This window comes from Lontra canadensis, unplaced genomic scaffold (genome assembly GCF_010015895.1).
Source record: "Lontra canadensis isolate GAN:19392208 unplaced genomic scaffold, GSC_riverotter_1.0 scaffold53, whole genome shotgun sequence".
Classification (NCBI taxonomy): domain Eukaryota; kingdom Metazoa; phylum Chordata; class Mammalia; order Carnivora; family Mustelidae; genus Lontra; species Lontra canadensis.
Window position 1 is genome coordinate 8826896 of NW_022631047.1, and position 22740 is coordinate 8849635.

General features: G+C 40.9%; 3 protein-coding genes across 3 annotated transcripts in view; 1 reads left to right on the top strand and 2 right to left on the bottom strand.

The window, feature by feature from the left end:
* LOC116877568 (ankyrin repeat domain-containing protein 26-like) overlaps nt 1-14009 on the bottom strand; it is a 62147-nt gene extending 48138 nt beyond the window's left edge. The window contains 2 exon segments of the mRNA XM_032874332.1: nt 4465-4606; nt 13950-14009. Coding sequence (XP_032730223.1) covers nt 4465-4606; nt 13950-14009 — 202 coding nt within the window.
* Nucleotides 14010-14023: 14 nt separating this feature from the next.
* Nucleotides 14024-15077, bottom strand: LOC116877569 (casein kinase II subunit alpha'-like). Its single transcript, XM_032874334.1, is given in 3 exon segments — nt 14024-14502; nt 14505-14596; nt 14598-15077. Coding segments are annotated over 3 exon segments (1041 nt in total). The 5' UTR covers nt 15068-15077.
* A 4621-nt stretch (nt 15078-19698) lies between these two features.
* LOC116877570 (myomegalin-like) overlaps nt 19699-22740 on the top strand; it is a 10577-nt gene continuing 7535 nt past the window's right edge. Inside the window, 3 exon segments of the mRNA XM_032874335.1 lie at nt 19699-19760; nt 20848-22320; nt 22322-22515. Coding sequence (XP_032730226.1) covers nt 19699-19760; nt 20848-22320; nt 22322-22515 — 1729 coding nt within the window.

The window sequence follows — 22740 nt, forward strand, 5'->3', positions numbered from 1 at the left end:
AGGACAATGATCCCTGAAAACACAAGAAGTTAGCCTAACACATACCTGAGCTCACTGCCTTGGGATAATTTCCAGTCCATGACACAGGTGAAAAAACTGAGATAGGCTCTACCAGACTCCCTGAGTTGAGGTGATGAAACTGAGTCCGGTGAAACCAAGACAGATGAGATCAGAGGTCGAAGCACTGGTGAGGAGAAAGCAGAACAAAGAAAGAACCCCAGAGATCAGAAGAGTAATAACCAATGCATGCACGTAAGGAAATCTCCTGTGACCAGGGGAAAGATCCATCTGGAAAGAGCAGAGGAAACTCTGCCTGGTGCTCACATGGCACCAGGGGCGGTATCTATCCCCTTAGCCATGCTGGAAAAACTCATTACCCCTAGCACAATGAATAGAGTAAGTAGGTCGTGCCTCAGCAGTGGGGAATTATGAGCTCTAGGCTGAACACTACTCTGGATTCACCTAACAATTCATAAGAACAGAACTGGAAAGGATCAAACTGTTTGTAATTAACTTAGCTATAACTCCAAAGAAAGTGTAAAAACGTAAGTAGAGGATTAGAAGCTATTTTTAAAAAACCAAATAGCACTTACAGAGATGTAAATTATGTCAGACATGAAAAACACACTGGATTGGAATAAACACATATTAGCCAGCACAAAATAAAAGACTGAAATTTGACATCAGAAAACTGTGAGAAAACCTCAAGTAGCTAATATACAGTTCCCCAAAGAGGCAGAGTAAAGGAACTAGAAAAAAATATTCAAAGAAAAAATGACGGGGGCACCTGAGTGGATTCGTCAGTGGGCGTCTGCCTTCAGCTCAGGTCATGATCTCATGATCTCAGGGTCCTAGGATCAAGCCCCGTGTTGGACTCCCGGATTAGAGGCAAGTCTGCTTCTCCCTCCCCATCTGCCCCTCCCCCGTGGCTCATGCACTCTCTCTCTCTCTCCTTCTCTCTCTCAAATAAATGAAAATCTTTTTAAAAAGAAAAGAAAAAATGGCCAAAACCTTTCTAAACTTAATGAAAACTATAAACCAACAGATCCAGAAGGATCTGGCTAGGAGTGAAGAAAAGGAAGTAAACCAGTATAATATTCTTTTTTTTTTTTTTTAAGATTTTATTTATTTATTTGAGAGAGAGATCATGAGCAAGGAGAAGGTTAGAGGGAGAAGCAGACTCCCCATGGAGCTGGGAGCCCCATGCGGGACTCGATCCGGGGACTCCGGGATCATGACCTGAGCCGAAGGCAGTTGTCCAACCAACTGAGCCACCCAGGTGCCCCCCATTATAATATTCTTAAACGACATATGATGTGTTATAACATTACTAGAAGGAGGACTATGATGCTTAAGTCACATACTTTAAGCTCTAATCACCAAAATAGCAAAACTAAAGAGTTATAGCTAGTAAGCAAAATACAAACAAACACATACACACATAAATAAAAATAAATCATAAAAATTGATTGATTAAAAGAAAGCAGAAAAAGAAGAGAATGGAACAAAGAGCAGAAAGGACAAATTGAAGTCAAACAACATAATGACAGATTCAAATCAACTACAGCAATAATCACATAAAATGAAAATGGTCTAAAAGCCTCAATGAAAAGGCAGACCGCCAAAATGGATAAAAAAGGAAGACCCAGCTATCTGCCACCTATTAAAAAAATGCACTTTAAATTAAAAAAAAAATGTGTTAAGAGGCCAGAAATATGACAGACCAAACTGACACTTGGCAAAAGAAGGCTGAGCCTGAGCAGTTACATTAATACCAGACAAAACAGATTTCAAAGCAAAAAACATTAGCAGCAATAAATAATTTCATTTTATAATGATAAAAAGGTCAACTGAAAGAAGCATAATAATCCTAAATGTTTATTCATCTATTAATAGTTTCAAAATACATAAAGTAAAAATTGACAGAACTTCAGAAAAACAAGCAAATTCACAATTATAGTCTGAGATTTCAATAGGCAGAAAATCAGCAAGGATATAGTAGACTTGAACACCACCATTCTTCTCAAGCATCCATGCAACACTTACCAAAAGAGACTATATTCTGGGTCATAAAATAAATTATAATAAAAGGAGTAAGTCAAAAGAACTGAAGTCATGACTGTGTTCTGTGACCACAAAGAAATCAAATTAGAAATCAAGAATAAAAATATCTCTGGGGAATACTCAAATATTTGCAAACTAGTTAATACACATCTAAATAAACCCTGGATCAGGGCGCCTGGGTGGCTCAGTCGGTTAAGTGTCTGCCTTTGGCTCGGTTCATGATCTCAGGTCCTGGGATCTAGTCCTGCATCGTGCTCCCTGCTTAGAGGCGAGTCTTCTCCCCCCCCCCCCGCCAGTTCATGTTCTTTCTCTCTCTCTTTCTTTCTCTCTCTCAAATAAATAAAATATTTAAATAACCCCTGGGTCAAAGAAGTAAAGAAAAAAGAAATTAGAAAATATTCTGAACTGAATGGAAATGAACGTATAACACATAAGAATTTCTGGAATCTTGCAATAGCAGCACTCATATGAACATTTATAGCACTGAATGTATATACTAAAAAAGAAGAAAAGTCTCAAATTGATGACCTTTGGCTCCACCTTAAGAAATTAGTAAAATAGTAGTTAAAAAAGGTTTGATAGGGGTGCCTGGGTGGCTCAGTGGGTTAAAGCCTCTGCCTTCGGCTCAGGTCATGATCCCAGGGTCCTGGGATCGAGCCCCGCATCGGGCTCTCTGCTCAGTGGGGAGCCTACTTCCACCTCTCTCTCTCTGCCTGCCTCTCTGCCTACTTGTGATCTCTGTCTGTCAGATAAATAAATAAAATCTTAAAAAAAAAAAGGTTTGATAAACTTTGGTAATGTAGAAAAATCTGACAGAATTTTTAAAAAAGCTACTAAAACTAATAAGCAAACTTACCAAGTTCAAGAATGAACCTGGATCCATACCCTGTATCATAAATAAAAAAGAGTTCAAAATGGGGGCGCCTGCATGGCTCAGTCAGTTAAGCCTCTGCCTTCGGCTCAGGTCATGATCTCAGGTCCTGGGATTGAGCCCTGTGTCCAGCTCTCTGCTCAGCAGAGAGCCTGCTTCTCCCTCTCTCTCAGCCTGCCATTCCGCCTGCTCATGTGCTCCCTCTCTGTCAAATAAATAAATAAATAAAATCTTAAAAAAAAAAAAAAGAATGCAAACTGGATCTCATGGATCACAGATCTAAATGTAAGACCTAAAACATAAAACTTTGTTATTCAACTGCAAAACTTCTAAAAGAAAGCATGAGAGAAAACCTCTGACCTTGCGCTAGGCAAAGATTTCTTAGATAGGAACACCAAAAGCAAAAATCCATAAAAGAACAAATGTATAAACTGGACTTCATCAAAAAGAAAAACTGCTGTTCAAAAGATACTGCTGAGAGAATGAAAAGTCACAGACTGGGAGAAAATCTTTGCAAAAAAAAAATACAGGTGATAAAGGAACTATATCTAGAATACACAAAGAATTCTCAAAACTCAACAGGTAAGAAAACCTCATTTTTAAAATGACAAAGGATTTGGACAGTTCAAAGAAGATATGCAGATGGCAAATAAGCCCACAAAGATATGCTCAACATGATAAGTTATTAGGGAAATATACTACATACCCACTGGAACATCTAAGATTTAAAAAACTGACAATACTAAGTGTTCATGAATATATAGGGAGAAATCAGAACTCTCATACATTGCTGGTGGGAGTTGAAAATGGTGCAACTAGTTTAGAAAACCATTCGGCAGTTTCGTAATGAGGGAATACAAAGAGACACAAGACTTAAGTGTTATTAACTGCCTGAATTACAATTATGGTTTTATATGCATATACATATGTCAAAACTATCAAATTATACACTTCATACATGTGCGGTTGCCCTAACTAAAGCTGTTGAGGGGAAAAAAGCTCTATTATAAGAAAAAATGTCTAAAACAGTGGCTGAGATACAGAAAGATAGATATGAAACAATCCAAGATGAAGCTGAGAACTGTGGTCTTTCACCCCAGAACGATGAGAAGTAATAGCTAAGCTTTAAGCAAGGGAGTAATGTGATGAAATATAAATTTTAAAAATATATGGTAACTATGGTTGCAGTGTAGACCAAGATTCTGGGAGGTGGAATGACAGGGAAAACAGTCCTGAGGTCATTTCAGTATTTTAGGACAAAAATAGTGGTAACCTGACCTTGGGTGAAGGCACAGAAGAGGAGAGTTAACACACATCAGGTGTGCCATTCCCATGACAAAAAGTATGGTGGAAATTACAGCTTTTGGGTGAAAAGTATTCAACATTTCTCTATTTTCACATAAAATGTATTTCTGAGATGAGTAGCTCTATAACACATCAGTGTTGTATGGTGCAACACTAGACAAGAAGTGCACATATTACTATAGTAATGTACATACAAAGGCTTCATATTTACACAATGGTCTTACCTTTACAGTCCATGCCAATTTGTTCAATTAGCTACATGCAAATCATATAATTAGAGCAAGGCATGTGGAAATCCTCTGAAATTGTTTCAGATGACGGAGTTAAGTCATCAGGGTCATCCATAGAATCAATTTGCTTTTTGACCTACAAATAAATAATACTACTTCAAAATGTCCCCTAAATATTTATAAAATATACTAAATGTAGAGAGATGATAAATACCCATATCTTTTTATAAGAGCAAAAAAAAGTACTTTCAAAAGAACTGATTTTTATCAAAACGACCTTAATCAATAACTAGTGTTTCTGAACAATTTTTCAAAGTAAATGTCTGTACAACAAAGGCAGATTTTCTTTTTTTTCACTACACCCTTCCTAAAGTAATTTTTTACCATGGAATAATATTTCTGATAAACATTATTTATCAAAATAACATAATAAAATAAAAATTTAAAAATTGGGGGAGGAGTCAAGATGGCGGAGAAGTAACAGGCTGAGACTACGTCAGGTAGTAGGAGATCAGCTAGATAGCTTATCTAACCATTGAGAACACCTAAAAATCCAACAGGAGATCAGAGAGAAGAAGAGCAACAATTCTAGAAACAGAAAATCGATCACTTTCTGAAAGGTAGGGCTGGTGGAAAAGTGAATCCAAAGCGACGGGAAAATAACCGCAGGGGGAGGAGCTGGCTCCCGGCAAGCAGTGGAGCAATGGAGCACAAAATCAGGACTTTTAAAAAGTCTGCTCCAGGGGCGCCTGGGTGGCTCAGTGGGTTAAAGCCTCTGCTTTCGGCTCAGGTCATGATCCCAGGGTCATGGGATCGAGCCCCGCATCGAGCTCTCTGCTCAGCAGGGAGCCTGCTTCCCCCTCTCTCTCTGCCTCTCTCTCTCTGCCTGCCTCTCTGCCTACTTGTGATCGCTGTCTGTCAAATAAAGAAATGAATCTTTAAAAAAAAAAAGAAAAAGAAAAAAAAAAAGTCTGCTCCACTGAGGGACATCGCTCCAGAGGCTAAACCGGGGTGAAGTCCACAAGGGGTCAGCGTAGCCCCAGGTCCTGCAGGGTCACAGAAGGATTGGGGGTGTCTGAGTGTCACAGAGCTCACAGGTATTAGAACGGGGAAGCCAGCTACAGAGCCAGAGCTGAGGAGTGAGCTCTCAGCTTAGGGTTACCTTGAACTGGTCACAGGATGGGTGAGCTCGGAGTGCGGCCGGAGGCCAGGGAGACGGGAGTGATTGAGTGCTTTTCTCTGAGGGCGCACTGAGGAACGGGGCCCCGAGCTCTCAGCTCCTCTGGGTCGGAGACTGGGAGGCCGCCATTATCATTCCCATCCTCTGGAACTCTACGGAAAACCTTCAGGAAACAAAAGCTCCCAAAAGCAAACCCGAGCAGATTACTTAGCCTGGTCCCTGATAAGGGTGGGGCAATTCTGCCTTGGGCAAAGACACTTGAGAATCATTACAACAGGCCCCTCCCCCAGAAGATCAACAAGAAACCCAGCCAAGACCAAGTTCACTTACCAAGGAGAACAGCGGAAGCCCAGAGGAGGAGAAAGCAAAGCAAAGAATTCATGGCTTTCTCCCCATAATTCTTTAGTCTTGCAGTTAATATATTTTTTTTCTTTTCTGCTAAAGTTTTTTCCTTTTTTTTTTTAACCTTTACCCTTTCCTCTTTTAACATTTTTTAATTAGTTTATCTTAACAATACCTTTCAAAAAACTAATAATCTTTTTTGAACCTTTGTTATTATAGTCATATTTTTTCCTCCATTGTATCTAACATATTTTTTGTATACACATAGGGTTTTTCTTCTAAAAAACTTGGGGTACAACTTCTCCTAATAGATCAAAATATACCCTAAGTCTAGCTCTGGGCTTGTTCTAGTTTCCAGCCCAAGCAAATTCTCTCCACTTTCTTTTTCTTTATTCTCTCAACCAACTTGCTTTGTCAACTCATTTCTTAGAAATTAAAAAAACTTCTCATCTTTATAGGCTTATTCCATCCCTTCATTGTGTCTACCCTTATATATGTTTTCATCCTTTAAAATTTTGGGAGATAGTTTCTTCTAAGAGACCAAAATACTCCCAAAATTAAGTGAGTGACCGTGCTCTAGTCACCAGTCTAATATATACATATATTTTTTCTTTTTAAATATTTTTTTCTTTATTTGTTTTCTTTTTTAAATTTTTTATTCTGAACTTCTTTTTTTATCCCCTTTCTCCCTCCCATGTTTTGGGGTCTCTTCTGATTTGGTTAAAGCACGTTTTCCTGGAGACTTTGCCACCCTTTTAGTATTTCATTTGCTCCATCATATATTCTTATCTGGACAAATGACAAGGTGGAAAAACTCACCACAAAAAAAAAAGAACAAGAGGCAGTATCAAAGGCTAGGGACTTAATCAATATGGACATTGGTAATATGATAGATCTAGAGTTCAGAATGATGATTCTCAAGGTTCTAGCCGGGCTCGAAAAAGGCATTAAAGATATAAGAGAAACCCTCTCCAGAGAGATAAAAGCCCTTTCTGGAGAAATAAAAGAACTAAAATCTAAACAAGCTGAAATAAAAAAAGCTATTAATGAGGTGCAATCAAAAATGGAAGCTCTTACTGCTAGGACAAATGAGGCAGAAGAAAGAATTAGTGATATAGAAGATCAAATGACAGAGAATAAAGAAGGTGAGCAAAAGAGAGACAAACGAATACTGGACCACGAGGAGAGAACTCGAGAGATAAATGACACCATACGACGACACAACATTAGAATAATTGGGATTCTGGAAGAAGAAGAAAGAGAGACAGGAGCAGAAGGTATATTGGAGAGAATTATTGTAGAGAATTTCCCTAATATGGCAAAGGGAACAAGCATCGAAATCCAGGAGATGCAAAGATTCCCCCCTCAAAATCAATAAAAATAGGTCCACACCCTGTCACCTGATAGTAAAATTTACAAGTCTTAGCGACAAAGAGAAAATCCTAAAAGCAGCCCAGGAAAAGAAGTCTGTAACATACAGGGTAAAAACATTAGATTGGCAGTGGACTTATCCACAGAGACCTGGCAGGCCAGAAAAAAACTGGCATGATATAATTGGAGCACTAAACGAGAAAAACATGCAGCCAAGAATACTATATCCAGCTAGGCTATCATTGAAAATAGAAGGAGAGATGAAAAGCTTCTAGGACAAACAAAAACCGAAAGAATTTGCAAACACCAAACCAGCTCTACAGGAAATATTGAAAGGGGTCCTCTAAGCAAAGCGAGATCCTAAAAGTAGTAGATCAGAAAGGAACAGAAACAATATATTGTAACATCACCTTATGGGCAACACAATGGCACTAAATTCAATTCTCTCAATAGTTACCCTGAATGTAAATAGGCTAAATGCCCAATCAAAAGACACAGGGTATCAGAATGGATAAAAAAACAAACCCATCAATATGCTGCCTACAAGAAACTCATTTTAGACCTGAAGACACCTCCAGGTTTAAAGTGAGGGGGTGGAAAACAATTTACCATGATAATGGACAACAGAAGAAAGCTGGGGTGGCAATCAAATAAACTAGATTTTAAGCCAACGACTGTAATAAGAGATGAGAAAGAACACTATATCATACTCAAAGGGTCTGCCCAACAAGAAGACCTAACAATTTTAAATATCTATGCCCCAACATGGGAGCAGCCAACTATATAAACCAATTAATAACAAAATCAAAGAAACACATCAACAATAATACAATAATAGTAGGGGACTTTAACACTCCCCCTCACTGAAATGGACAGATCATCCAAGCAAAAGATCAATAAGGAAACAAAGGCCTTAAATGACATACTGGACAGGTGGACATCACAGATATATACAGAACATTCTATCCCAAAGCAACAGAATACACATTCTTCTCTACTGCACATGGAATATTTTCCAGAATAGACCACATCCTGGGTCATAAATCGGGTCTCAACCAGTATCAAAAGATGGGATCATTCCCTGCATATTTTCAGACCAGACTGAAGCTAGAACTCAAATTACAAGAGGAAATTTGGAAAGAACCCAAATACATGGAGACTAAACAGCATCCTTCTAAAGAATGAATGGGTCAACCAGGAAATTAAAGAAGAATTGAAAAAATTCATGGAAACAAATGATAATGAAAACACAATAGTCCAAAATCTGTGGGACACAGCAAAGGGAGTCCTGATAGGAAAATATATAGCGACACAAGACTTTCTCAAGAAACAAGAAAGGTCTCAAATCCACAACCTAACCCTACACCTAAAGGAGCTGGAGAAAGAACAACAAAGAAAGCCTAAACCCAGCAGGAGAGGAGAAATCATAAAGATCAGAGCAGAAATCAATGAAATAGAAACTAAAAAAAACAATAGAACAAATCAACGAAACTAGGAGCTGGTTCTTTGAAAGAATTAGTAAGATTGATAAACCCCTGGCTCGACTTATCAAAAAGAAAAGAGAAAGGACCCAAATAAATAAAATCATGAATGAAAGAGTAGAGATCAAACCAACACCAAAGAAATACAAACAATTATAAGAACATACTGTGAGCAACTCTACACCAACAAATTCGACAATCTGGAAGAAATGGATACATTCCTAGAGACATATAAACTACCACAACTGAACCAGGAAGAAAAAGATCACCTGAACAGATCCATAACCAGTAAGGAGATTGAAACAGTCATCAAAAATCTCTAAACAAACAAAAGCCCAGGGCCAGATGGCTTCCCAGGGGAATTCTACCAAACATTTAAAGAAGAACTAATTCCTATTCTCCCAAAACTGTTCCAAAAAATAGAAATGGAAAGAAAACTTCCAAATTCATTTTATAAGGCCAGCATCATCTTGATCCTAAAACCAGACAAGGATCCCATCAAAAAAGAGAATTACAGACCAATATCCTTGATGAACACAGATGCGAAAATTCTCACCAAAATACTGGCCAATAGGATCCAACAGTACATTAAAAGGATTATTCACCATGACCAAGTGGGATTTATTCCAGGGCTGCAAGGTTGGTTCAACATCCGCAAATCAATCAATGTGACACAATACATTACTAAAAGAAAGAACAAGAACCCCACCGCAAATATCATTCTCAATGGAGAAAAACTGAAAGCTTTTCCGCTAAGGTCAGGAACATGGCAGGGATGTCCATTATCACCACTGCTATTCAACATAGTACTAGAAGTCCTAGCCTCAGCAATCAGACAACAAAAGGAAATTAAAGGCATCCAAATTGGCAAAGAAGAAGTCAAACTATCACTCTTTGCAGATGATATGATAATACATGTGGAAAACCCAAAAGGCTCCTCTCCAAATCTGCCAGAACTTGTACAGGAATTCAAATAAGTGTCAGGATATAAAATCAATGCACAGAAATCAGTTGCATTTCTCTACACCAACAACAAGACAGAAGAAAGAGAAATTAAGGAGTCAGTCCCATTTACAATTGCACCCAAAACCATAAGATACCTAGGAATAAACCGAACCAAAGAGGCAAATAATCTATACTCAGAAAACTATAAAGTACTCATGAAAGAAATCGAGGAAGACACAAAGGAATGTAAAAAAGGTTCCATGCTCATGGATTGGAAGAACAAATATCGTGAAAATGTCTATGCTACCTAGAGCAATCTACACATTTAATACAATCCCTATCAAAATCCCATCCATTTTTTTCAAAGAAATAGAACAAATAATCCTAAAATTTATATGGAATCAGAAAAGACCTTGAATAGACAAAGGAATATTGAAAAAGAAAGCCAAAGTTGGTGGCATCACAATTCCAGGCTTCAAGCTCTATTACAAAGCTGTCCTCATCAAGACAGTATGGTACTGGCACAAAAACAGACACATAGATCAATGGAACAGAATAGAGAGCCCAGAAATAAACCCTCAACTCTATGGTCAACTAATCTTCGACAAAGCAGGAAAGAATGTCCAATGGAAAAAAGACAGCCTCTTCAACAAATGGTGTTGAGAAAATTGGACAGCCACATGCAGAAAAATGAAATTCGACCATTTCCTTATACCACACATGAAAATAGACTCAAAATGGATGAAGGACCTCAATGTGAGACAGGAATCCATCAAAATCCTTGAGAACACAGGCAGCAACCTCTTTGACCTCAGCCACAGCAACTTCTTCCTAGGAACATCACCAAAGGCAAGGGAAGCAAGGGCAAAAATGAACTATTGGGATTTCATCAAGATCAAAAGCTTTTGCACAGCAAAGGAAACAGTTAACAAAACCAAAAGACAACTGACAGAATGGGAGAAGATATTTACAAACGACTTACCAGATAAAGGGCTAGTATCCAAAATCTATAAAGAACTTAGCAAACTCAACACCCAAAGAACAAATAATCCAATCAAGAAATGGGCAGAAGACATGACCAGACATTTCTGCAAAGAAGACATCCAGATGGCCAACCGAAACATGAAAAAATGCTCCACACCACTTGGCACCAGGGAAATACAAATCAAAACCACAAGGAGATACCACCTCACACCAGTCAGAATGGCTGAAATTAACAAGTCAGGAAATGACAGATGCTGGTGAGGATGTGGAGAAAGGGGAACCCTCCTACACTGTTGGTGGGAATGCAAGCTGGTGCAACCACTCTGGAAAACAGCATGGAAGTTCCTCAAAAAGCTGAAAATAGAGCTACCCTATGACCCAGCAATTGCACTACTGGGTATTTACCCTAAAGATACAAACATGGTGCTCCGAAGGGGCACGTACACCCGAATGTTTATAGCAGCAATGTCAACAATAGCCAAACTATGGAAAGAACCTAGATGTCCCTCAACAGATGAATGGATAAAGAAGAGGTGATTATATATATATATATATATATATATATATATATATGTAATGGAATACTATGCAGCCATCAAAAGAAATGAAATCTTGCCATTTGCAACGACGTGGTTGGAACTAGAGGGTATTATGCTTAGCGAAGTAAGTCAATTGGAGAAAGACAACTATTATATGATCTCCCTGATATGAGGAAGTGGAAATGCAACGTGGGGGTTTGGGGGGCAGGAAAAGAAAAAATGAAAGAAGATGGGATCGGGAGGGAGACAAACCATAAACAACTCAATCTCACAAAACAGGCTGAGGGTTGCTGGGGAGGGGGGGTTGGGAGAGGGTGGTGGGATTTTAGACATTGGGGATGGTATGTGCTATGGTGAGTGCTGTTAAGTGTGTAAACCTGGTGATTCACAGACCTGTACCCCTGGGGATAAAAATACATATATGTTTATAAAAAAATTAAAAAATTAATTAAGAAGATATTTGCAAATGACTTATCAGATAAAGGGCTAGTATCCAAAATCTATAAAGAGCTTAGCAAACTCAACACCCAAAGAATCTAATCAAGAAATGGGCAGAGGACGTGAACAGACATTTCTGCAAAGAAGCCATCCAGATGGCCAACAGACACATGAAGAAATGTTCCACATCACTCGCCACCAGGGAAATACGAATCAAAATCACAATGAGATATCACCTCACACCAGTCAGAATGGCTAAAATTAACAAGTCAGGAAATGATAGATGCTGGCGAGGATGGCACTAGAGGATATCATGCTTAGTGAAATAAGTCATTCGGAGAAAGACAACTATCATATGATCTCCCTGATATGAGGAAGTGGATATGCAACATGAGGGTTTGGGGGGTAGGAAAAGAATAAATGAAACAAGATGGGATCAGGAGGGAGACAAACCATAAGTGACTCTTAATTTCACAAAACAAACTGAGGGTTGCTGGAGGGAGGGGGGGTGGGGTTATGGACACTGGGGAGGGTATGTGCTATGGTGAGTGCTGTGAAGTGTGTAGACCTGGCAATTCACAGACCTGTACCCCTGGGGATAAAAATATATTATATGTTTATAAATAAAAAAAAGATTAACAAATGAAGCTTTCAGCATTAGATAATAAAGTATAAAATATATAATTCACAAATGTAAAAATACAATTTTTTTACTACCAATACCAATACAATTTTATTGGAATATGGAATGTACAGATGTTTTCAAACAAACAATAACCTTATAAAAATGTGTGGCATTATTAAATAATTAATAAAGAAATCCTACGGTCTGATGTGGGTTGACACCTTGAGCTCTAGCCTAGCTTGAAGTCCCCATAGCTGTGACATGGCTCTGCAGCTGGGGGAGGAGACTGCTTGCAAATCAGACTGGTGACAAGTCCCCAAAATGAAATCAGCCTGTTTACTTTTTAAGACAGAATCTAGCTTCCTTTGCTAACATGAAGGCTGGCACAATGGATCCCAAGCTTTGACACTGGCTCCAGGAGCTCCAACTAACCCCCCAGATCCCCAGATGATGATTGCTCAGTCACTGGGGAACGGGCCGGACCTGCACACACGACCCCAGTCCCTGCCCATGAGAAGGACAGCTCTGCCATCACGTTCGCATATGACCTCTTGGAGCTTCCAAATGCAGCTTACCCTGATTATAGAGGGAAATTGCTTCTCACGGGGATAAAAAGGCAAAAAGGGTGGGGGATGGGGGAAGAGTACATTTTTCTCACTCAATAGGTCTTTTCCTAAATACATTCTAATAGGATGTTTCCCTTATTCCCCAACCTGCCTGAAGACTGACTTTCCAGCTTTCTTTATGGTTATGACCAGAAAGTCTCTATTTTAGAGAGGTGCATGAAAACAGGCACACACACAGGGATGGATGTGCTGGGAAATGGTGAGGTTTTCCTTACAAGGCTGCAAAAATTAAAAAAAGGCTACACGGAAAAAATAGCAACAAGGTTTTATGGTCAGGCAAATCAACAAAAGTTACAGTGAGCTCCAAGTTACACACTTCGCATCACACTTCTAGTGAGACAGAGGGACCTGTTCATGGCGTCACAAGGTTTCAAGTGATGCCTGCTGATGGCAAAGGGGCCTCTTGTGAGCGCCCGCAGTGTGCTCCCAAATGAATACACTTAGATGGAAACTGCAGGGGTGAGGTCCATTTCCCAGAGGGCTCATGTCATAAAAAAATACATAAAACATGAATTTGTAAAAGAGCTTAAAAAAATACTGTCACTGTTTTAATATCTCCTTTTCATAAATGAGGCTGGTGTGTCAGTATAGACTGCTGAAGTTTTGCTAAATCTTGAGCCTGAATCTCATACCAAAGGAAACCCAGACCACAATGGAGTAGACAGGAAGTCAGATATTCAGAGCTTGTTGACTGAACGGGTTAATTCATCAGTGGCCTCCTGTTAAATAAAGGTAAATGGACAACAACTCTGAGTCTCTCCTCCCCCATGCATTCCAAAGGGAGTGTTCCCTCAGATCCTGAACTTTTGGCATGGTCCTGCCGCCACAAGGGCAGCACCCTGTAGACTAGTACTGGGGGAGTTCTTTCTTTTTGACAGCTAGGTCTTTACTCTTCTTTGCATTTAGAAGGAATGACTAGAATTTCTTTTTATCACACTGTAGTTTAACTTCAAGATTTGGGTTTGGTTGGTCGGTTTTATTGGCAAGCATCAATGCTGCATGACCCATCGCCTTCCAAGTCTTCAACGGGCTGCATGAGGCCACTGGGAAAGCACAGCGTTGTCTGCAGAAGGCTGGGACTGCTCCTTCCCCACGGGGTAGAAGTCCGGGTGCTCCATGCCCTCTTTGGCAGTCAGTCTCTGTTGATGGTCGTATCGCAGAAGTTTGTCTAGAAGATCTAGAGCCTCGGGGCTGACGAGGTGTCTGTTCTCACTATGGATAAAGTTTTCCCGGTGTTTCCATGAATGTTGTCCTGGGATATGGTTGAAGTGCGGATCTAGGTCTATGTGGTCTTTCTTCAGATACCCATACAGCTCATCTGTAGCCAGAACCTTGGCAATGCGAACAAGCTGGTCATAGTTGTCTTGTCCGTGAACGAAGGGCTCCTTTCGGAAGATCATGCTTGCTAACATACAGCCCAAACTGCACATGTCCAAGCTGTAATCATACATCTGATCATCCACAAGGAGCTCCAGGCCCTTGAAATATCTCGAGGCTACAGGACATTGTACTCCTGAGCAGGATGGTGGAACTCTGCCAGACCCCAGTCTATCAGTCGCAGCTTTTTCTGCTGGTGATCTCTCAGGACATGTGAAATTCCTGTGCGAGACTCCCTTGCTGTGGCAGGAATCCAGGGCCTCAAGTAGCTCATACATATAAAACTGGATATCGAAGTCTGTCAGGATCTGGTAAAGTTGCTTAAGATCTATATTATTGATATATTCAAATACCAAAGCTGGGGTCTTTGACACAGGGTCCTTCACAGTGTCAATCAGCTTAATGATATTTGCTCCATCACAAAGGTTCTCCAGAATCTTAACCTCTCGTTTTATCCTCTTTTTCTTCACCGGCTTGAGAATTTTTACAACCACTCTTTCATTGTTGGTTGTGTTAATGGCCTCAACTACTTCACTGTACTTTCCCCGCCCAAGATTTCGAACCAGTTGGTCATCATCTTGATCACCCCAGCTCGGGACGTGAGCCTCATAGTCCCAGTACTCGCGGCTCCTCAGGCTGTTCACCTCCGCGTAGACCCGGGCCCTGCTGCCAGCGGCCAGGCCGGGCATGGCGGGCGGGACAGGGGTGTGGGTGGGGCGTCGCCGGGCACAGAGGGCGGCGGCGCGGCGGGGGCCGCGGGGGCGGGGGCGGGGGCGGGCAGAGGAGGCGGCGGGCCGCGGAGCGCGGGAGGAGGAGGAGGAAGAGGAGGAGCGTGGCGGCAGGCAGTCACGCCAGGCTGGGCCCGCCGGGGCAGGCGGGCTTGGGGCGCGGGGCGCCCCGGTAGAGCTGGCCGGGCCCTGGGGCGGCCAGCGGGGCGGCGGGGCGGCGGGGCGGGCGGCGCTCGCGATCGGTCCCGACCTCCGCTCCGCTTGCAGCTCGGAGGTGGCGGCTGCGGCGGCGACACCAGCAGCGGCGGCGGCGGCCAAAAATATAATTATTAAATGCTGTGTTGTCTACAAAAGAATAATCGATGGAAAATAAAAATATCTTAGAAAAAATTACTGAGCAGAACCTACCTACACATCTCAACACATACACCGAAATGAACCCTATTAGTAAAAGTGTTTACTCTTTTTAACAAAACCATTAAAGCATTAAATATTTCAGAAGAAAACATATATGAGTGGTATTACTGATGAGTGACAGATTTTTCAAACAACAGAAGTTATAAAAGAAAGTATCAATACATTTGGCCACATAAAATCTGTGACCAAATAAACTTAATATAAGTGAAAATATAGAAAAGAAGGATTAGCATGAATGCTAAACATTATTTGTTTATAATAAAGGAACTAAAATTTTTGGTAAATGATCACAGGATATAACCAGTTCATAAATTAACCATGAGTACCAGCCTTCTACTCTTATCTGATCTGGACAGTAGGTTCAACTTCATCATCTTACCTCAAGACATTTGCCCTTTAGTTCTGTCATAATTTAGTCCACTGGAATCTTGATATACTCACTACCTTACAGATCATCATACTTACCCGTTATATGGATTACTTCATGCAAATACTATTAGGTACCTAGGAAACAGTCTGAAAGTCCTTGTGAAAAAAATCTTCCCCATTGTTACAATTTATGTAAATCTTTTCAAAAAACAAATCAGCATTATCCATTTAAAGAAATACTTCCCCAAAATTAAGCACAGATTCAAGATACCGCTTTTGTATCACGTGTGATTGATAAGACATGTTAACAATATAATCAGTTCTAAGAGACCAAAAGTTCTGGTGGATAAAACTAAATTGGGGACTTGGGATAGGCACATAGTAATATCTCACTTTTGGAAATAGTGTATTTTTATAAAGCCTAACATTCTTTTTCCTTTATTTATTCCTCTAATAATTCTTCACATTTTATATAAGAAGATGTGAAGATCTTTTATAAACCAAGAATCATTAAACTTAAGCATCTTAAAATCTAACAAAAAAATTTTTTAAAAAGTATACAAAAGGCATTAACTTATGTAGAGAGAGGGTACAGGCAAACACATCTACCTAATTGCCCAAACAGGAAAAAAAATCGGTTATATAATAATCAAAGTATGTGATATTAGCTGCGTAAATTCTGAAGTCTGTTGTTTTCTGCGATAGTAGCATGAAACACGATTTTTCATCAAAATTTAAAAAAATTGAACCTTTGTCATAGCAGAACTAATACTGGCAATTTGCCATTCTAACTAGTGAGGGCTGTGTTTCCACATCCATGAAGATTTTACCCCAGGCTTCACATTACTTGAACCATAACTTTCTTATTATCGCTGTCATTTCATATTTTTTACAACTGATTATGACTTTTTAGCTAATTGTGATTATTTCAAAATAATAAAAAACAAGAGTCTCCTCTGAAAAACAGTCTGAGGGTTTTGAAGGGGCAGGGGGTGGGAGGTTGGGGGAACCAGGTGGTGGGTATTGGAGAGGGCACGGATTGCATGGAGCACTGGGTGTGGTGCAAAAACAATGAATACTGTTATGCTGAAAATAAATTAAACAAATTTTTAAAAAGCAGGAAAACAAACAAAACAAAACAAACAAAAAAAACAAGAGTCTCTCTTTTGTTCTTCTTGAAAATCCTTTAGCAACCAAGTTCTCCAAATATCTTTCTATTTTGTCTCATTTCCTTACTTCTGACACCTCTGTCTTTGTCATCACCTAGTTCATAATTTCTAGGAGTTACATGGACATAAATCTCAGGTTTAAGAACAGCTGGTCTTTAACATACTTTCAGGACTGTGAAGGGTGGCAAAATTTGAGGTGAGAGCCTAAAATCATTTCTGCAGCACAGAAAGGATGAAACATGAAGGATAAGCTCATTAAGTGAAATGTATCCACTTAAACACAGTAAGATGGCAGCTACAGAGAGGCTCACTGTATATCTGTTTCCTTGAGAGTTCATGTGATGAAATATTAAAATATTAAAATATTTAAAAATATTTTATTTACTCATTTGCCAGAGAGAGAGCACGAGAGCACAAGCAGGGGGAGCAGCAGGCAGAGAGTCCGATGTGGGACTTAATCCCAGGACCCAGGAATTTGCCAAAGGCAAACACTTAACTGACTGAGCCACCCAGGTGTCCCACACATACTTTTTTTTGGAATTTTGACCACATCTGTTTACACCCAGGACCCATTCAGGAGATGCCCATCTATTTACAAAAACATCCTGATTTATCTGATCACTTGGTAAGTTCACAGGATAATATAAGAGAAACAAGGGATCTGGAAAATGGGAGATTTTTCACTTCTTTGTAACATCAAATAATCTATTTCATTATTTTTAACTCCCCAAAATGACTACATCTGATTACTAATGGTACAATTCAACTGAAAAAATCCGTTAGAGGTGTGTAGTAAACAAAACTCAGCTTTAATACTTTCTTCCTAAGGGAAAATAAGAACAAGGTCACCCACTTTATATGGTCCTATCACATAATTAATGGAACCTGTGGCTTTTACTTATGCAAGCATGGTGAGTAAAGAATTTGGCAAGGATGTGATTAACTACTAGAGAAAGTATTTTTTTTAATATAGGAGAAGATATTTAATTTCACTCCATATAATTAATGAAAATGCCAATTACAGCTCTATTGTAGTACATCTTTTAAAATCTGACATAAAAAGATCAACATTCTAAAGACTGGTTTTGCAGTATGGAGGTTCCTCAAGATGTTAAAAATAATGACTTAATGACCCAACAATTGCACTACTGGGTATTTACCCCTAAAATACAGATGTAGTGAGAAGAAGGGGCACATGCATTCTAATGTTCGTAACAGCAATGTCCACAATAGCCGAACTGTGGAAGGAGCCAAGATGCCCTTCAAGAGATGAATGGATAAAGCAGATGTGGTATAATGGAATATTACTCAGGCATGAGAAAGGATTTGCATCCACATGCATGGAACCGGAGGGGATTATGCTAAGTGAAATAAGTGAAGCAGAGAAAGACAAATATCACATGGTTTCACTTATATGTTGAACATAACGAATAGCGTGGAGGACCAAAGGGAAAGGAAGGGAAAACTGAAGGGGGAGAAATCAGAGAGGGAGACAAACTGAGAGACTATGGGCTCCAGGAACAAACTCAGGGTTTCAGAGAGGAACTCGGGGAGGGGGGATGGGGTAACTGGGTGATGGGTATCAAGGAGGGCACGTGTCGTGATGAGCACTGTGTGTTATATGCAATTAATGAATCACTGAACACTACATCAAAAACTAATGATGTACTACACATAGCCAACTGAACCTAATAAAAAATAGACTGGTGTAGGTAGGCATAAACATTGGTATATTCCCTATGAAGGGCAATTTGGAAATATTTGTCTATATGAAATGAAATAGGCTCAGTGTCTAAAATAATAATTATTAACCCTTTCTGCTACATGATGATCTCAGGAAATGGCAGGTCACTCTAGATGTCACCCAAGGGATGAAGTATAATTTCACATTGTAAAGAGGAAATCTTTAAATTTGAGTTTCATTCACCTGTTTTTCCTCTGCCCCACTAAGTCCACCCTCTCTAGTTTTTAAAATGATGGTATCTCCCAGCACTACAAACAACTATATGAAAGATTCATGAAACTCTGTCCCCTGAGGTTGAATTTTAAGAGAATTTCATTAATAATAAATTTATGTTAAGACACTTAATTTAGAACATTAATGGCAGCAACTGGTTGACCAAAAGATAAAACACATCTTAGATGAAATCCAAAATACCTTAAAGAATTTCATATGCTAGATGTCTTCTTCTTTTTGACAGGTCCTTCTGCATATCAGATACGTTGTAAACCTGGCACACAATCCTACCTTGCATTTTTTATCTTCTAAAAAAGAAATCAGATGTTCCTCTACAAGAAGACATTTCAGTCACATAAAGGGTATCTCCCGTTTCTGTTCTACTCACTAGGATATTTTCAGGAATGAAAGTCACATAATAGTCTCTACAGCATTATTTAACTTTCTATGGAGAATCTGAACCTTCTATTCCAGTGCTCTACCTGAGGGTGAGGGAAATGGAAAGAATTAACCTACTGAATGCCTAGCATTGTTTCATTCACAGAAAATGTTATTAGCTGACTACTTATACAGGCCTCAGTTAACCCTAGAGATACAAATATGTTCAAGACTGCTCCTAGAACTCACCAACAGGTGGCAAGAGGTCAACACAGAATAAATTCGAGGACAAGTTATTGCTGATGTACACGTGCTGTGCTCTGGAGAAACAGAGTACAGGGGGACATACAGCCTTAACAGAAGGGTTGGAGAGAAAGACTAAGAAATCAACAGCATCTAGATGACAGGAAAATGGAGAGAAGCTGAAAGACCCAAAGAAATAACATCAGAGTTTACCAATATTAAAAGGCAAAGAAGTATGCCACAAGATAATTCCTGAATTTTTAACATAATCAAAGAAGTGTTATCAACAGAATGAAGGGGGAAAATAAGAGTTATGACCAACTAAAAGCAATCATCAGAAAGGATTTCTTTTGCCTTATTAATTCAGCAATAATAAAAATAGATAGGGGTGCCTGGGTGGCTCAGAGGGTTAAGCCTCTGCCTTTGGCTCAGGTCATGATCTCAGGGTCCTGGGATCGAGCCCCACATCGGGCTCTCTGCTCAGCAGGAAGCCTGCTTCCCCCACACCCCGCCTGCTTGCTTGTGATCTCTCTCTCTGTCAAATAAAATCTTAAAAAAATAAATAAAAATAAAAATAGATGATTCTACTAAATTCCTGGATTAGCTCTTTCAGTATTAGCAGTATTAATTCTGGTAGCAATTATGGGAAGATAACAGAACAAATTTCATAGCAATTTTAAGGTGAAAGAATATGAAGCTGTAATATAGTACAATAAAAAACCATATTAAAAATACCAAAACAGGGGGCGCCTGGGTGGCTCAGTGGGTTAAAGTCGCTGCCTTCGGCTCAGGTCATGATCTCGGGATTCTGGGATCGAGCCCCACATGGGGCTCTCTGCTCAGCGGGGAGCCTGCTTCCTCCTCTCTCTCTCTCTCTCTCTGCCTGCCTCTCTGCCTACTTGTGATCTCTGTCAAATAAATAAATAAAATCTTTAAAAAAATACCAAAACAGGGGCGCCTGGGTGGCTCAGTGGGTTAAAGCCTCTGCCTTCAGCTCAGGTCATGATCCCAGGGTCCTGGGAACAAGCCCGGCATCGGGCTCTCTGCTGAACGGGGAGCCTGCTTCCTCCTCTCTCTCTCTCTGCCTACTTGTGATCTGTCAAATAAATTAATAAAATCTTTAAAAAAATACCAAAACAATAAAGCTTTGTTTAAAAAGTTAACAGTGACATATAGTGTGGCGTGAAGGAAATTTTCTGTCTTCTAAGAAGCCTCTCAGGAGATTCGGTTCCCCAGGGAGAGAAGAAATCAGCATCCACACTCTGGTCCTGTCTCATCAAGGTGGCCTTGGAGAAAAGCCTGGCAGCTGTGGAGACCCAGAATGTATGTCTTCCTCTTCCTTCCTCAGCAGGAGGGGACAATAACAGAGGTCTTCTGGAGGAAATGCTCCACCTGAGGGCAGAGATCCACCAACACTTAGAGGAGAAGAGGAGAGCTGAGGGGGAACTGAAAGAGCAACTGAAAGAGCTAAAGGCTCAAATTGAGGAAGCAGGATTCTCCTCTGTGGCCCACATCAGGAACACCATGCTGAGCCTTTGCCTTGAGAATGCAGAGCTGAAAGAGCAGATGGGAGAAGCAATGTCTGACGGATGGGAGATCGAGGAAGACAAGGAGAAGGGCGAGGTGGCAGTGGAAACTGTGGTAGCCAGAGGGGGTCTGAATGAGAATGGCCTTCAGGCTGAATTCAGAAAGCTCCAGGAAAAACTGAAGAATGCCCACAACATTATCAGCCTCAAAGAACAGCTCGTGCTGAGCAGCAAGGATGGGAATAGCAAGCTTATCCCAGAGCTCCTTGCTCGCCTGGTCCGGGCGATCCACAGAATGAACACAGAGCTGGTCTGTTCTCCTGAGAAGCCCCGATGCCAGGAAGAGGAGCACTTGACCATAACACTCTGCCCCAGACCCCAGAGTCTTGACCTTGGGGCTGCCCTCGCCGTGGACAGCCACCAACTGGATAACCGGCCCCAGGCCCAAGACCCTGGGACTCCATCAGAATTTAGCCTTCCTGGATCCACCAAGCACCTGCGCTCCCAGCTGGCCCAGTGCAGACAATGCTACCAGGACCTCCAGGAAAAGCTGCTGATATCAGAAGCCACGGTCTTTGCCCAGGCCAACCAGTTGGAGAAATACAGAGTCATGCTTAGTGAATCCTTGGTGAAGCAGGACAGCAAGCAGGTGCAGGTGGACCTCCAGGATCTGGGCTATGAGACCTGCGGCCGAAATGAGAATGAAGCTGAACGGGAGGAGAGCACCAGTCCCGAGTGTGAGGAACACGACAGCCTCAGGGGAACAGCCCTGACGGAGGGGCGCCTGGGCTCCTCAGCGGCTAGCCCCCCAGGGAAGAAGCCCTTGGAGAGCTCTCGAGGGAAGCAGGAGGAGTTCTGTGCATACGGAAAGTCGGAAGACATCTCTCTCCTGCAGAAGGACATCAGAGACCTGAAGGCCCAGCTGCAGAATGCCAACAAGATCATCCAGAACCTCAAGAGCTGGGTCTGGTCTCTCTCAGTTACTAGTGATTATTCATCTAGTCTGGAGAGACCGCAAAAGCTGAAGGCCGTTGACACCCTCGAGGGATCTTCACCTCACAGTGTCACTGATGAGGATGAGGGGTGGCTGTCTGATGGCCCTGGGGCTTTCTATCCCCCAGAGCTTCAGGCTAAAAAGGATCTGGAGAGTCTGATCCAGAGTGTCCCAGCTAGAGGCCCAGCTCCCGAAAACTGGAGTGGAAGGGAAGCTGGCAGAGGAACCGAGATCAGCCTCCTGGCCTGGGAAATATGATTCCCTGATTCAGGATCAGGCCCGAGAGCTGTCGTACCTATGCCAGAAGATACGAGAAGGGAGAGGCATCTGTTACCTTCTCACCCAGCATGCAAAAGATACAGTAAAATCGGGGAGGAGTCAAGATGGCGGAGAAGTAGCAGCTGAGACTACTTCAGGTTGCGGGAGATCAGCTAGATAGCTTATCTAAAGATTGCAAACACCTAAAAATCCAACGGAAGATCGAAGAGAAGAAGAACAGCAATTCTAGAAACAGAAAATCAACCACTTTCTGAAAGGTAGGACTGGCGGAGAAGTGAATCCAAAGGGACGGGAAGATAGAC